Raw genomic sequence first — 15,976 nt, 5'->3', positions numbered from 1 at the left:
AGTAGATGAGATGAACCTCGTCTAAAGGTGGGTTTAGGAAAAAACTACATCAAATCGACAAAATTGTACATTAATTTCTTTCTTTTTGCCGAAGTATAACCGAAATGTTCTTGGAAAGTAGGTTGAGTAAGTAAGCCCCTGTGGTTAGGCAATTAATGCAAAAATGGTAAAAAAAAATTTCTCAACGATAAAGTTTTTCGTAAAAAAGAAGTTGTTTGTTATCATAAATCTTAACTTCAGTGCATTTTTTTGGGGAAAAAATTGGGTTTTGGGGGTGTACAAGTAATTATATTCAACAATATTTTTGGTATATTTTTGTCAAAGTCAGCTTATTTAGCCGACGCTTAATTTTTAATTCCGTCTATTGGTAATTTAAATTCAAACATTCAAAGTGTCTTTGACGATATTCGTTATCCCACCTTTGAGATGTATTGGTTCTTATTTCCTGAAAAATCCTTTGATTTTGAATATCTACGAAAAGATAAAAATAAACTACTTATAAAAATGTGTTCAGTTATGCATAAACTCAGGAGTAAAATCAATCGATATATTTTCCATTCACATTTTATTAGGACTTCAGCAAAAGTTGAGGGTCATTTTGTTCATGAGTCAACTTGAAAGTACGTTTTCATCCACTTAACCATACCTGATTTGGCTGATTAGGATTATTCACTTTCCGGAACATTCTTTTGAAACAGTCTAGTGTTTTTAATATTATCCCTTATTCGTCCCTTAGTTTTACCCCTTACAGTCCCTTAAGTGTTAATTTGACACTCTTGACTAAAACCAATACATCTCGCTTGTTCCCCAACCATTTTACAAAATTTATAGTTTTGGAACCGTCGTAATGTAACTCAAGTTTCTCAGACAATGTTTAGCTACAGCCTTCAGTTTTCCATTATTCGAAGTCTAAGAAAAAATCCGAAAAAACATGCTTCGGAAAAAAGACTGTATATTAGCTACGGAATGCTCAAAAAAATAAACTTGGTGTCCAAGAAAGCTGAAGTTAGAAGCTATACGGAAATCTCGAGTTAATGTACTCAAATCCAGTTCAAAGTTGTATTTATGTCTTAGAAAATCTGAGAAATTGCAATTGATTAAATGATTGAAAAACAGATACCTTTGAGAATGCGTCATAAATTCTATGTTTCATATTTTGAAAATCTAAAAATGCAAAAATGTGCCAAATTACGTCATCATTTTAATCTTTTTTTTTTCAAAATTTATCTGGTGTGACTTAAACAATTCTGACGGTTCATTGATTAAAAAGTACGGTTTTTACAACACTTTTTTACATTTTTTGTGGCCATGGTCTTAAAAAATTTCAAAAAAATAATTCCTTATGTTAAATTTTTAGCTTCAGCTTTCTTGGACACTAAGTGAATTTTTTTTAGCATTCCATAGCTGATCTACAGTCTTTTTCCGAAGCATGTTTTATTCGGATTTTTTTTTCTTAGACTTTGAACAACGGAAAACTAAAGTGTTGTAGCCCAATATTGTCTGAAAAACGTATTTGAGTTACATTACGAAGTTTCCAAAACTATGAATTTCGTAAAAATTGGTGGCGAAAAAAAATAGTTATAGCGATTTTAAGCGTGGAGCGTCTAATTGACGCTCAAGGGCTTCCAGGGTAATGATTCAAAATTAGAGAATTCATTGATGGTCCACAAAGTATTTTTTTATTTGAATGCACCCGAATAAAGTTACAAGGCGTCAAACTTCCAATAGTGTCATATTGACACTCAAGAATGGATTAGCGTTATATTGGATGAACAGACTCTTTCATTTTGGAAGGGTTTGTCAATAACAATTTCTTAGAGTTTTGGAATATTCTATTGTTTATTATTTTACTTGATAGTTTTGTCAAACAATTATTCAAAAAAAAAAACTGTTTCAATGATGGTCGGATTAGAGTACCTCGAAAATTTTATTTTACTTTGCTTACATTCGAAGTAAAAACATAGTAGAAGTGATTTCTGAGAAATCAAAGTTCGTGGAAAGTTTTATGTTTTTCAAGAAAAATTAAGAACTGCAGAATCAAAAATCTTTCCAACCGATGATTATTTGTATTCTCAAAACGTTTAATCCCCTTCTGAGAAACACAACTAGTCTGTTTCATAAGAAATGAAATTTTAGTCGTCGATTACTTCTTTTTAATAGATTTCTTCAATTTTATAAACTGGACAATTGTTTTCTTTTAGATATCACTTCGTTGGAACTAGTATCAGTATGTACTGCTACTGCTTCCCTATCTTTAATACAACTGACTTATATCTGAGGAAAAAGAGCGAGCAATGCTGCAGCAGTGGCCAAACGGTGTGATGAATTTTTAGTTGATCATGATAATAATGATGTTAAAATGATAAAAGGGGAACAACTCCAGGAATCGATTCTGGACTCGACAATGATTGGAGAAGTGATACGGTTTTTTTTTCTTCTAAAGTAAGATACACGATTTCTACTTTCGATGAAAATGAAGTATGAATGATTGGAACATAAAAATTGGTCTAAAATCCATTGTAAAAAAAAAAATCTGCCAAAAAGCGCATCAATCGAAGAAATAGGGAAATGATAAAGGAAAATTCAGAAGGGGGTGGTCTAGCCTTTCAGTAGCTAAGTTGAGAGCAAGGGATCAAGAAAAAATAAATCCCACCCGGGGAAGAAAACTTAATTACTCTGTTTTTCTTTCCGGTACGTTATGGCTATTGTTTTTCTTTGGGATTTCTCTTGGTTTTTTTTTTCGTTCGAAACAAAAAGTATTGTTTTCAAAGATTTCGCTTTTTCGGTTCTTAGCCGTGTTTGTTGATCTACCCAATTTAGGACCGAGCTTTTTCCTTTCGCTTGTTAAGGGTTTCTTTCTACCCGCAGAAATCGAACGCTGTTGATCTTTGGGGAACGAGAGGCTACTTACCACTGTTGGCACTTGGCCTGGTAGCACTGGCTGTCCGGGCGAGATGCCCATCTGCTGCATGATGGCGTTCTTCAGGGCCAAATGGTTCCGTCCATTGATCAGCAGCTGGTCTTTAAGATGTTGGGGAGGGTGGAAGTATTTACACGGTGGTTTCTCACGATTGCAGCGACCCTGGAAAGGGGAGAGGAAGAAATAAAACATTCATTAGATACGAGCGCGGATAGATTTGTTGGAAAACGATGGGTCAACATTTGAAAGATGGCTCCATAGAGTGGAGGCAGTTTGTTTATAAAACGTTCGGAATAACCTCAAAAATATTTTTTTTTATAATTTATCCAGCCAACCGACCCAAACACGGAAATAAATCCTCGCCCAAATCTTCTCCTCGTTACCATTTATAGTACTGCCTACGGCACAAAATGGCTAATAGAGCCCTACATTAGGAAAGCCCACTGGTAATTTATGTAGGAGCCCGGGATTGTGTCCTTAAAATGGCCGTAAGCAATTCGCTGCCCATTTTGGACGGCCGAGATCCGCTTAATCCGACAACACAAACAGCAAATCAAGACGTTCTTTCTTCTTCGTTTGGTTGCCAAGGCAGAGGCAAGCTTTCTGCTTCACTTTAGATTGCAACAGATCGATAAGAAAGGTCCTTCCGGGCCACTGCAAGGTATAGGGGAAGTTGGTTTGGGGAAACGCACAATTCGTACAATCCAACAACGAAGCGAACGGTCTTTCGGAATTGGCGGCAGACAAATTGATGTTCTGTTTGCGTACCCACTAGTACAGCTTCTTGTACAGTTTGTGTCGCTTTCCCTCTTCTGGCTTTAGTTTCCGTTCATTTGAAGGCTAAGAGAGAGTTGCTGATTTATGACGGGCGATAAGTGACAGTGTAGAGTTCATTTTGCCAACGCATGGTGTTTGTTTTACAGGCTCCGTGGAAAAGTAAAGACAAAGTGGGATGCTGGAGCAATTGTGTTCCCATTTGCGCTTGCCTCCGGTTCGGGAAAATTGTAGGATGGGAAACGGAATTTATTATTTTTCCAGCTTGTTATCAGATTTACATCGGGGAGCTCGCTGTGTAACATACTGCTATCTAGTCGTAACATCTCACAGGACTGTTTCCGGTACCAAACAATACTGAGGCAATGAGACTTGTATATCTGCACAACTCATGACTTTCGAATAACTGCACTGTTACTTACACCGGAAAACCTCTTAGTCTTTCACTGAATAGAGAAAGCTACCTTCGAATGGCATACAATTGGACTCTGTGGAATATCTGGTTCAATATGTGTACTATACTCCAGCCTGCCGGCATCTTCAGAGAGCTCGATGTTTCGAGCTCTGTTCATTTTCTACTGCCAATGACTTCCTATCAGGCTCCCGGTATAACTATATTTAGCAAGGAAGGTGAAATCGAGCTTTCGATTCAATTTTATATGCCTACACAACACCGTCTGAATCAATAATGTTGCCTAATTAACTCAGTTACGTTCAATTAAAGCTCGAAATTTAATTGCACAAATCTTCTGGATGACTATGACAGTCAGGTTTTGTTTTCCGAAACATCTATCGGTTGAATATTTGGAATAACTATGTGTACAATGTACATTGTACATTTGTTCGAACGAAATCAACTCTACCATTACAAATACTTTATACTAGGCTTACCAGATACTTTCGAAAAAAGAGGAACATTTCACAAAAAAGCGGGACATCGTCGAAAAAAGCGGGACATTTTAGAAACTCTTCAAAACCTTATTTTTATGAACATTCCTATACATATGTATAAGTTCCTTTAACTGAAATATTTCATAGGGAGTAATAAAATGTAGATAAATGAAATTTGTTTTGAAAATTCAATTTACAAGAAAACTTCCATCTTTTTAAACTGTGAACACACAAGTTGAAAATGTTGTAGTTCTTTTAAAATCCGTAATTTGAAGGAAGTTTTTAAATTTCTGAACAGTCGTTTTCGATCATCTCCCTAGTTTATTCAATTTAATTCATTCAATGAATATTGATTGAAAATAGTTTATTTTTGCTCGGTAGTCCTGTAGTTTTTTTTATCCGGAATTTTTTTTTTCCTTAACTTTACACTCAAAGGTTTTTTTTTTATGATTCCGGAGAAACATCTGAAGCCACCATCATTTGGAAACAACTTAAAAAATATTTTCTTTAAAAAAAAATTAACCTAACAAGAACGTGCTCAAAGATCCCTTGACTAAGATGTTAGAGTGATGCTGAGCAAATTTTACCAGATTGGCCGGTTTTATCAGGACTTGCCCGGATATTTGATACAAAATTTAGGAAAAGTTCGGTTGCCTGGATTTCGTATGAAAAAGTCTGAACTTAGCCCAGATTTATTCACTTTATTTCGGAAATTGAACAAAAAACTTAGATTGAGTTAGGTAATATATTTTTTTCTTTTTGCGATCTTTTTGAGCAAGTTTTGTCTGAATAATCATGAATAGTTTTTGGGAAGCCTAAGATACGACTAAAAATCTGCGGATGTGTTTTGAAGAAAGAAACATATTTTCAATTTTGTTCTTTTTGTTTATTAATGAATAATCCCGAGATTTTGATAAAAATGTCGGGTATTGCCTAAATTTTAAGCTGAAAATTTTGAATTCATTTTTTTAATAAAAATGCCCGGATTCGTTCGTTTCGGATGTGTCTGGAAAATAATCTGGCAACCTTAAATGCTAAGACATAAACTTATCTTGTCTTTTATAAACTTTGAAAAAATGCTGCTTATTTTGAGAAAGAAAAACACAAAAAACATTATATTTGAATGATTTTCTGTGTTGAACCAATGTGTTTAAATTGAGGCTATATTCAGGTTTTTCCAGTGTAAGTCAGTAAAACATCATAAAAGTGTTATTTAATTTTACAGCCTTATCGTTGAATGTCATTTTCCTCAAGTAAAAATATTTCTATTTTTGAAAATCATAAATAAATAAAAGAAGATTAGAAAACAATTACAGGAGTTGAAAATTATCGAGGAGAGATTTTATAAGAAACGTTTTCACAAGCATGGACAACTATTTAGAAGTGGTAGAATCAGAGAGGGTTGAGTCTACCACAAAAGTGTTCCTAGAAAAAAAGCGGAACACTTTGAGAAAAAAGCGGGACGGCGGGACATTTTCTGGAAAAGCGGGACATGTCTCGCTTCTGCGGGATGGATGGTAACCCTACTTTATACTTATTATTTAAGAAAATATAAGTTCAATTAAAAAATGCCGTTTTGAAACGACAATTATTATTTCAAATAATATCATCCAATCTCCGTTTGGAGATTTTTTCCACAATATTTCTATCCAACTGAGTTCGTCAGTAAAAACTAAGGTTCAGATTGTGTGTATATGAAATAAAATCTACAGGAACGATATGTATATTAATTATCAATTTCAAATTATCTGGACCTTTTGGTCTAATGAACTGAATATTGTACACCAAAGAAGCGCATTTATATCAATTCATAACTTTAGAGAAACCAATCCCGAGAAGTATATCGTTCCTGTTTTGTATTTTTCCTCTTTTTATGTCGTTCCTCCAGCGTGAAAGCAAAAAGATGTTGCATACATTAAGGGGTAAAAAAATTGAAAATATACATTTTTCGATAATTTTCCTGAAATTTGGGAGCCAGTGTTTTCTGATTTAGACCTAAAGAATATTTTTCATTAGCTAGGTAGAAAAGAAGACATGGAAATAGAATACTTGATAAAGAATTAATAATGTTTTCGTAGTATGGAATTAAAAAGATTAAGAGGTTTCTTGTGAAATGCAAAGCGTTAATATCCTCTTGCTCACTTGAACCTTAGCGATAAATTTATACACTCACACAGAATTTCTGTTCAAATCACTTTTCGATTGTCCAAATTCTCAGAAAAATCTATCATTTCACAGAATTTTGAGGACAAATTTAGAGAATATTAACAAATTTCACAGATCTTTTAAATTTTGTACGTGTTTCCAAAATTTTAATTTTTCTTGTCAATATAAATTTCGGATTCATAAGTTTAGATAGGAAAAATATGGTTATATTAGTAATGTTTGTCGCTATGCTAAAGTAAAATGAAAAAAGACCCAATTTTTCAGGAAATACCGTCACAGAAAACTATTGCAAAACTTTTAGGTGATATCACATAAAATCGAAATTTTTATTGGCAAAAACACAGAATTTTATTTACGGCAACCTTGTCTCTCCTTTAGTCACAGAGTTCGGAGAAAACTCTCGGATATAAACATTTTCTGAATTTGAAATTGGGGATCAAATAAAAAATAAAAGACTATAAATAAAAAAAACCTTACCATGAAAAACTAACAGTTTTTTTTAAATACTTTTTCGAGCAAGGTACTGAAAACAAGATTAAATGAGTATGAAATAAAAATTTTTATTTTTGTTGATAGTGAATAACAAGAAAGAATGTTTATTCAGAACTTTGAACTTGAATGCAAGTTGACAAAAAGCTAAACTTTATCATCTATTCGGTTTAAAAAAAAAATCAATTAATTGCTTTATACCAGAGTTGAGAAATAGACTTTAAACATTAAACTACACAGTAAATTTTTGCCTCGATATCCAGCAAAAAAATTGCTGGAAACGGCCAGAACTCCATTATTTTTGCTAGAAACCTTATTTGTTTTGCTGACTTTTCCAGCACATGTTCTTTTTCCGGAACTTTGTTATTTTTTAGAGTAAACTTTCGGTGATTGAAAAAGAAAAAGGTCAAAGTTCGATATTGTCCATTGGAAAAAAAAGCTTTAATTGCGAATAAAGCGGTAAGTAGATTGTTTAGCATGAATTTGCCAAGAAAGCTGACAATGCGTTTCTTATTTCACAGTCTAATTCAATTTTTAAATTCCGGTCGGATAGCCGCTGAAGATTTAGGAAGAGCATGCGATTTGTTTGATAGTTTGTGCAACTTAAATTTTGTAGCCAATTATTTTTACCAAAGCATGGGAAAAAAAAATTACTTCAAGAAATATGAATAAAAAGCACTATTTAATTGAAATTAAATCAATATGAATAGAACATTTGTAGGTTTCTAGAAAATCTGTTTGAATATTGCTGTTTTTCCAACAATTGAGTTTGTTGATCTTCCCAGCAATCTTTATTGCTGAAAATTTTGCTGGAAAACCAGAAATCAGATTTCCAGCACAAAAAAATAAACAGTGAATAATTTTAAAAAAAAAGAATCTTTACTCAAGTATCCAATACATGTTTAGAGTTAAGCTTATAATTTTTATTAAATTTCAAATTTAATATTCTGTCATCGAGGTTATCATTGATTGATTACAAAATGGTGATGACATACTTTTTCACATTTTAACCTAGTTTTAAAGTTTTTGATTCTCATACAAAATCGAAAAAATCGAGCAAAAGATATACATTTTTTTTTACTTTTTTCGACACCTCGTAAAACTTCACTCAGTATGGCGGATTGGCTTAATGATATCTTTTACAAATTCATTCATTCATTTATCATGCTATAACAACACTGTTGGGGCCAAAATATTTTTCGCACAATCATCAATTTTTTTTTAAATAAATATTTTTTTCAATTAAGTAACCTAGGATGAACAGAATGCAAATCAAATTGATACAATGAAAATCTCGTTTCCGTATGCTGGAAACTAATTGTTTTGCATCACGAGTTTGATAACATTATTATTTAATGATCCAAACATTTATTTTTATGATTTCAGATAGTAGAATTCAATGAAGTATTTTTTACCCCTAAATGTATGCAGCACCTGTATGTTTTTTTTACTTATAAAAGCATTTTTGGCAGCAACAAACTGTAAATATAATTCAAACAAAACTTAAAACTACTGCAAAATCAAAAACTATAAAATTTCAAACGTTTTCATTACATTTTTCAATGAAAACAAAGTTTTTTTTGTAAGTTACTCCTTTTCCGAACAAGGCGAAAATCGCATGTTTAGGAATATTAAAACAACTGGCGAAATCAACAATTTTTGTGATTTCGTCAATTTGATGTCCCATCAACGTTAAAACTTTTAACGCAAAAGCGTATTAGAAGCCATAGAAGTTGAAAAATGTTGCATGTTACCCCAGTTGACGGCATTATTTTAAAGTTTACCAGATCAAAACTGTGTTCTACGTTTGAAAACTTAGGGGAGAGTGGGGATACTTGATCCCCTTTTCATATTTTCACCATATCTTTTTGGAAAAATTTAGCAACTCGCCGACTTTGACATTTTCTGACAGCTTGTAACTTCAAGTTTCTATGCTCCAAAAATTAATACGATACTTGAACCCGTTGATGAACTAGAAGCATTTTCGTGGGAGTAAAAAAAATGCGATTTTTCTGAAGTTATGGGAGACTTGATCCCTTTTTAAGGAGACTTGATCTTTTATTCAGGAAGCCCTAATCCTTGTATAAAAATCAAACAAAACCCCAAGATAGAATGTTAATTGACTATTTTGGTCATGTTTATTCTCAATTCACAATTTATAGCAGACATAAGAAGAAAATTCTATAACTTTGTCTCAACGCAAATTTCATTGCATACTTAAAGGCGCTATTTTTTATAATTAAGAGAAAATTAATTATTTTTGTTTTTTTTCTTCAGACAATTGTTTGATAAATATTAGTTTTTGGATATATATTAGTAATTTCGTAATCAGCAATCATATCGATCAATTCAGAAGAAGAATACGCCGTTTGGAAGGGGGGATCAATTGTACCCAACTCTAGGGGATCAATTGTACCCATAATCAACATTTTAGAAAACTTTTTCTGAACAAAGTTGAGAGTTTTCCATTGCTTTCAAAATATGGCATTATGAAGTTCATTTTACGCTCGAACGATTGATATATTGGAACAAATATTTTTTTCATGATTTTCCCATGTAAGGAACATTTTAAAGTGATGAAAAAAGATCTTCAAGTTACATTTTGTGAAATTTTTCAAACAAAGTTCAATTACTCAAACAATTATTTTGTTAAAATTTTTTAAACTACAAGCAATGTTATTTTGCTCATTTTGGCACATTTTTCTAGAACATTTGATCTTTGTAAGACATAACAGTTTCGAGATATAGCTTAGGAATCAAGTATCCCCAGGGATCAAGTATCCTCATTCTCCCCTATATATCATGCTTCAAATTGAAAAAAATTACTTCAAACTTCCATATGTGTATTTTTTTAATGTTAAACTTGAGATTTTTGGTGCCACAAATGTTGTTAAAACAAACCCTCTTCTTATGAAATTAAAGCTAATTTTAAAATTGTTCCAAAACAGCATATTTGATCAGTTCCTCCAAAAGTAAACATGTTTAAGACAGACAACTAAAACACCTTTTGAAAGGTAAGGTTTAAAGAAACAAATATTTGACAGAAGTATTGGACGGGTCTTGGAGGTTGCCTCAATTGTATTTGGTTTTAAGCCTTTTTATTGAAATATTTATTTAAATATTTATTTAAATATTTATTTAAATATTTATTTAAATATTTATTTAAATATTTGTTTAAATATTTATTTGAATATTTATTTAAATATTTAATGAAATATTTATTGAAGTATTTATTGAAATATTAATATAGGAAAACATAAAAAGTTACACCAAGTGATGTTCTTCTGCCTTAATATTAAAACGGTTCCAAAATTTTATTTAGAACTACAATAATTGAAGAGATTAAGCTATGCTGAAAAGCGATGGTGTTTTATACTTCTTGAAATAGTAGGGGAGAATGGGGAGATTCCATCTTTTTGGAAAAATATTGCAACTCGTCGTCTTTTGCATTTTCAGACAGCGTGTAATTTTAAATTTATATGCTGAAAAAGTTAGAACGATACTTGATCCCGTAGATGAACTAGAAGCATTTTCGTGGAAGTAAAAAATGCGATATTTTTGAAGTTAAGGGAGATTTGATTCTTTATTGAAGGAGATTTCATCCTTCCGGGGGCCCTAATCCTTAGAAAAAATCAAACAAAATTTTAAAATAGAATGTCAATTTACTATTTTGGCCATGTTTGTTCTCATTTCACAATATATGAGTGTCAGAAGAATACAATTAGGAAACTATGTTAGGAAACTATGTTTCAACACTAGTGTAATTGCATACTTAAAGGCGCTATTTTATTCCAATTTAACCCTTCGTTTCATAAAGTAACAAATTTGCAACAATTAATGTATGATAAAAGTGAAAAACAGTATTTTATTTTAATTTTTTTTCTTGATGTACTCATCATTTCCAACTGTAAAAAATGATTTGAAGGAAAAATAAAAAATCATGAAATGAAGGGTTAACATAAAAACAATTTCTCTAGCCGTTTTTGCCAGACAATCCTTGGATAAAAATAAGTTATTGGATAAATATCAATAATCTCATAATCAGCAAAGATCACGATCTAATTAGAATTTTGAAACTTAGGAATCAATTGAACACATAATAAACATTTTAGAAAACTTTGTCTGAAAAATGTTGAGAGTTTACCATTGTTTTGAAAATATGGTATTTTGAAATTCATGTTAAACTCTGACGTTTGATATTACTGAAATAAATATTTTTGGTATAATTTTAATTTTTTCATGTAAGAAACTTTTTAAAGTGATGAAAAAAAGATCTTCAAGTCGCATTTTGTGAAATTTTGCAAACAAAGTTCAGAAATTCAAAAAAAAACTGTTAAAATTTTTTGAGCTTATATCGGAGTTGTTTTGCTTCATTTAGCACATTTTTCTAGATCATTTGATTTTTGTATATCATTCCAGTTTCGAGATATAGCTAAGGGATCTAGTATCCTCATTCTTCCCTATGTGTAATTTGGTTTTGGGCTTACCTATTCAGTCATTATAGTTAATTTCCAATGTTATATTTTCAATGGCAAAAATGTCAAACATTTTCCTTGAGAAAAGACTACAAAACTATCACTAATTTAGGATTATGTTCAAATTTTTTCATCATGAAATGAACCACGTGGCACTAGATTAAGGAAATCATTTCGAAAAAATTGTTAAGCACGTCAAGCCTTCATATTTATCAAAGAAAATTAAACATCTTTTAGCAGAAATAAAAATTCAAACAGTGAAAAATTCTCATCTAAAGTTTGTCACCAAGCGTCACTGAATACAAAATCTATGAAAAGTGGAAAGTTAAAATCGGTGAATTGTTAGTTTATAAGGAACATTATTGTGAGGCATTTTCAAGAATGAATCTTTATGGGTTTAAAATTGATTTATTTTGCTCTTCACGACCTCCTGTAGTAGAAAGCTTTATTGATGTTTTGTGTATGCTGTGTAGACCATTTTCGAAACTAGGTGATGTTTTATAAGATAAGTAGTTTGTTACTTGGTTTATCCTTAACTTCAATTCGATTATTGCAGCAATCACTTCAGTCGGTTTATTCGAAAATAAATTACCATCTGTTTTTCGACTTTCACGCACAGAACGCACCTCCAGGGATCATTTGGGCCGAAACGGACGGCCTCCCCGTTAGGGACACATCGGTGGCCTGGACCGGAATACTAATTCCCGACTACCCGAAACCGATCCGAATCGATTGAAAAGCTCGAAACGGAAACGGAACCAACAGCGACGATTCCGATATGGTTTTGCTATATGGAAGCTACCGTAATAAATTTCGAAACAAAGGTTTTTGCTCCTTCTCGATCCGAATCCAAGACAATCCGAAGGGCCATCGCCTTAGCCTGGGGGTCTCAGCCAGCTGCAGCCAGCGGCGGTAGGAATCCAGTGGCAACTCCCGGCTGGAAAACAAATATATCCGGCATAAATTGAAGCAGCGAACCTTCATAACTGTCATATTTATATTCTTTATGGTACTATTAATCCTTCAACATAAAAGCAAACAGCTCCAGTTCTGGTCCAAGGAGAAGAAGATGATGCTTCCAAGAAGTATCCACCAGCATGGGTTGATTTTTTTTACTTTCGTCAACTCCAAAGTTGGAACTGTAGAAGGTCGGCTGGCATTTTCCGGAGGTTCTTTTTCCGGATTTTATTCGGGCAATTTCATTTCACTCCGGTGCGGCCGGCGTTTTTCCGATTGGAAAGGTTTTGCTTGGGGTGCGTGTTTGCGAGTGATCTAAAACAGGGGGCCTGGAGAATGCAGTTTATATGTTTTGACACGAATGCCGAATAAAACTCGGGGCTACATTTGGAGAAGGGCAAATTTTTTCTTTTATTATTATAGGCTCGTGTTTTCGGGTGTTATTTTGCCGTTTTCCATTTGGTTATTTTTACACCTCAACACAGAGTGCAAGTGTAGGTATGTCAAAAAACGGTTCGGTTTTATTGTCACGACCGAACGCAGAATGAGAAAAAAGTGTGCACCATAAAAAGTTTTGTTTCACCTTTACGGTGCGAGATGACATCTTCAAAAATTAATGAAAACAAATAAAACCGTTTTATTTCGGGGCTGTTTGAACTGAAAAAAACCGAACCGGCAACTCATAAACGCAATAAATAATCATCATAAGGCTAATTTGGTGTTTCTTGGTTGCAAAGTTTGTTGACGACGAGCGGCGTCGCTTGTAAAAATGCTGTAAAATGAGCACACAAAAATGGCATCTCTATTGCGAAGCTGAGAGCCTATTTATGATGGTTTAATTAAAAGTTGTTCGAAGAACGACATCATTTTGGCAATGAGATGTAAAGAACAATTTGACTTACGAGCCGTAATTAACGATTTGGCTTTCCGTTTCTCCCTCTCCGTTGCCTCTAACATTTTATTTCGAGCCCTGATTCCGACTTTTTTCCGAATCCCGGGTGGTGATAATGCGTGAAACGCAAAAAAGTACTTTGCCGGTCGTGCTCGTGATTTTTATAACTGTCAATGCAACATTTCACCAGAACATGGTCTACAGCTGGAGGAGCGAGGGGATACGGAAAAATTCGGATAACAAGGTGCCGAAATTACCCCCCAAAATTAGGAGCGTTTCGAATGGGCTCCAAAAAAATTGTACCCACCTTGCTACTCAGCCCACAATGATGAGGCTAATGGAAAAATAAAATAAAACACAAACATGCTCACTCACTACTTGCACTTGAGGATTTCTCCCTCTTTTGGATAGAAGGTTGTGCGGTATGTGATTGTTGATTTTCGAATCGTTTCATTTATTATGTAAATATGTGTTTCTTTCTTCAGTTAATTTTTAGTCTTCTTATTAAAATTCTTGTTCTACAGTCTTTGTTTTTGATTCGAAACTTTTTGTTACATGTTTTTTTAAACTGCATACCACGTCTTGCTTGTCAGCGTTTTATTTGAATGTTTTTCCCATGCATTTTTTATATTTATTTGGTTGGATTTTTACTCTTCCAAGTCTCTCATCCCTAAGATTATATGAACAAAAATCTCATTGGCAACGTAAATAATTTTTTTTATTGATTTTTTTGATGATTAATTTGATTTTAATGATTGTGGCTTTCAGTATCCTCTGGTGATCTATTAAAGAAAAAAACTGTTTTCCCATATAAATTCAAAAATAAAAAAAATCAAAACTCGTTGGACAAAATCAGAACAATAAGAATCAGAGATTTGTTTGCTATGAAAATCCAAAAATAGTGATGGGAGGTGCAAAAAATTACAAATTTGAAATATTCCATAAAAAGCTTGCAGCGGTCTAATGTGTATATTGATCAAATATATTGCATAACGAAAGGCGCAGCTCTACAAAACGCCTGAATGTATACAAAAATAATTGATACAGCTGAGCTGAGTGTTGAGGAGGAAAGCAATTCCATAAAATAGACATTTTAACTCAATTTTTGGTGATGTTAATCTAATGGAATATTGGCATTGATTAATAGGAAATGAAATAAAAACGAACATAATGTAATTATTTGGTGTTTGACTGAAAATAGTTCTGAATTCTAAATTCTGGGGGAATATTGTAATAAGAATTAATGTTTTCTTTTTGAACTGTAGACCTCGAATTTCGATATAAATGGTTCGCATTCTGAATTCTTATACTGAGTTATGATTAATAATTCCGCATTCGTGTTCTCAATTTTAGCTCTGAATCTGAATCAGAATTCCGGTGAATTTTTATTCTAAATTTTCAATCTTAACTAAGCGTCTGAATTCCAAAACTGAATTCTAAATCTAATTCTGGATTCTGAATTCTGATTCTGAATATTGAAATCTGAATCTGAAATCTGAAATCTAAATCTGAAATCTGAATCTGAAATCTGAATCTGAAATCTGAATCTGAAATCTGAATCTGAAATCTGAATCTGAAATCTGAATCTGAAATCTGAATCTGAAATCTGAATCTGAAATCTGAATCTGAAATCTGAATCTGAAATCTGAATCTGAAATCTGAATCTGAAATCTGAATCTGAAATCTGAATCTGAAATCTGAATCTGAAATCTGAATCTGAAATCTGAATCTGAAATCTGAATCTGAAATCTGAATCTGAAATCTGAATCTGAAATCTGAATCTGGAATCTGAATCTGAAATCTGAATCTGCAATCTGAATCTGAAATCTGAATCTGAAATCTGAATCTGAAATCTGAATCTGAAATCTGAATCTGAAATCTGAATCTGAAATGTGAATCTGAAATGTGAATCTGAAATCTGAGTCTGAAATCTGAATCTGAAATCTGAATCTGAAATCTGAATCTGAAATCTGAATCTGAAATCTGAATCTGAAATCTGAATCTGAAATCTGAATCTGAAATCTGAATCTGAAATCTGAATCTGAAATCTGAATCTGAAATCTGAATCTGAAATCTGAATCTGAAATCTGAATCTGAAATCTGAATCTGAAATCTGAATCTGAAATCTGAATCTGAAATCTGAATCTGAAATCTGAATCTGAAATCTGAATCTGAAATCTGAATCTGAAATCTGAATCTGAAATCTGAATCTGAAATCTGAATCTGAAATCTGAATCTGAAATCTGAATCTGAAATCTGAATCTGAAATCTGAATCTGAAATCTGAATCTGAAATCTGAATCTGAAATCTGAATCTGAAATCTGAATCTGAAATCTGAATCTGAAATCTGAATCTGAAATCTGAATCTGAAATCTGAATCTGAAATCTGAATCTGAAATCTGAATCTGAAAT

At 32.6% G+C, this 15,976-nt stretch overlaps 1 protein-coding gene across 21 annotated transcripts in view; it reads right to left on the bottom strand.

Annotated features, from left to right (window-relative positions):
- LOC129744717 (muscleblind-like protein 1) overlaps nt 1-15,976 on the bottom strand; it is a 302,890-nt gene that overhangs the window by 66,783 nt on the left and 220,131 nt on the right. For all 21 annotated transcript variants that reach the window (XR_008736979.1, XR_008736977.1, XR_008736978.1 and 18 more), the window contains one exon: nt 2,912-3,082. Coding sequence is in view for 18 of the 21 variants with exons in the window: in XM_055737391.1 (XP_055593366.1) it covers nt 2,912-3,082 (171 nt within the window). In the remaining 3 variants the exon portion in view is untranslated. The remainder of the gene's footprint in view (nt 1-2,911; nt 3,083-15,976) is intronic.

The sequence above is a fragment of the Uranotaenia lowii genome, chromosome 2, assembly GCF_029784155.1.
Source record: "Uranotaenia lowii strain MFRU-FL chromosome 2, ASM2978415v1, whole genome shotgun sequence".
In the NCBI taxonomy this organism is placed as follows: Eukaryota; Metazoa; Arthropoda; class Insecta; order Diptera; family Culicidae; genus Uranotaenia; species Uranotaenia lowii.
The sequence above is the reverse complement of the archived record's forward strand: the minus strand, read 5'-3'. Positions and strand labels throughout refer to the sequence as shown.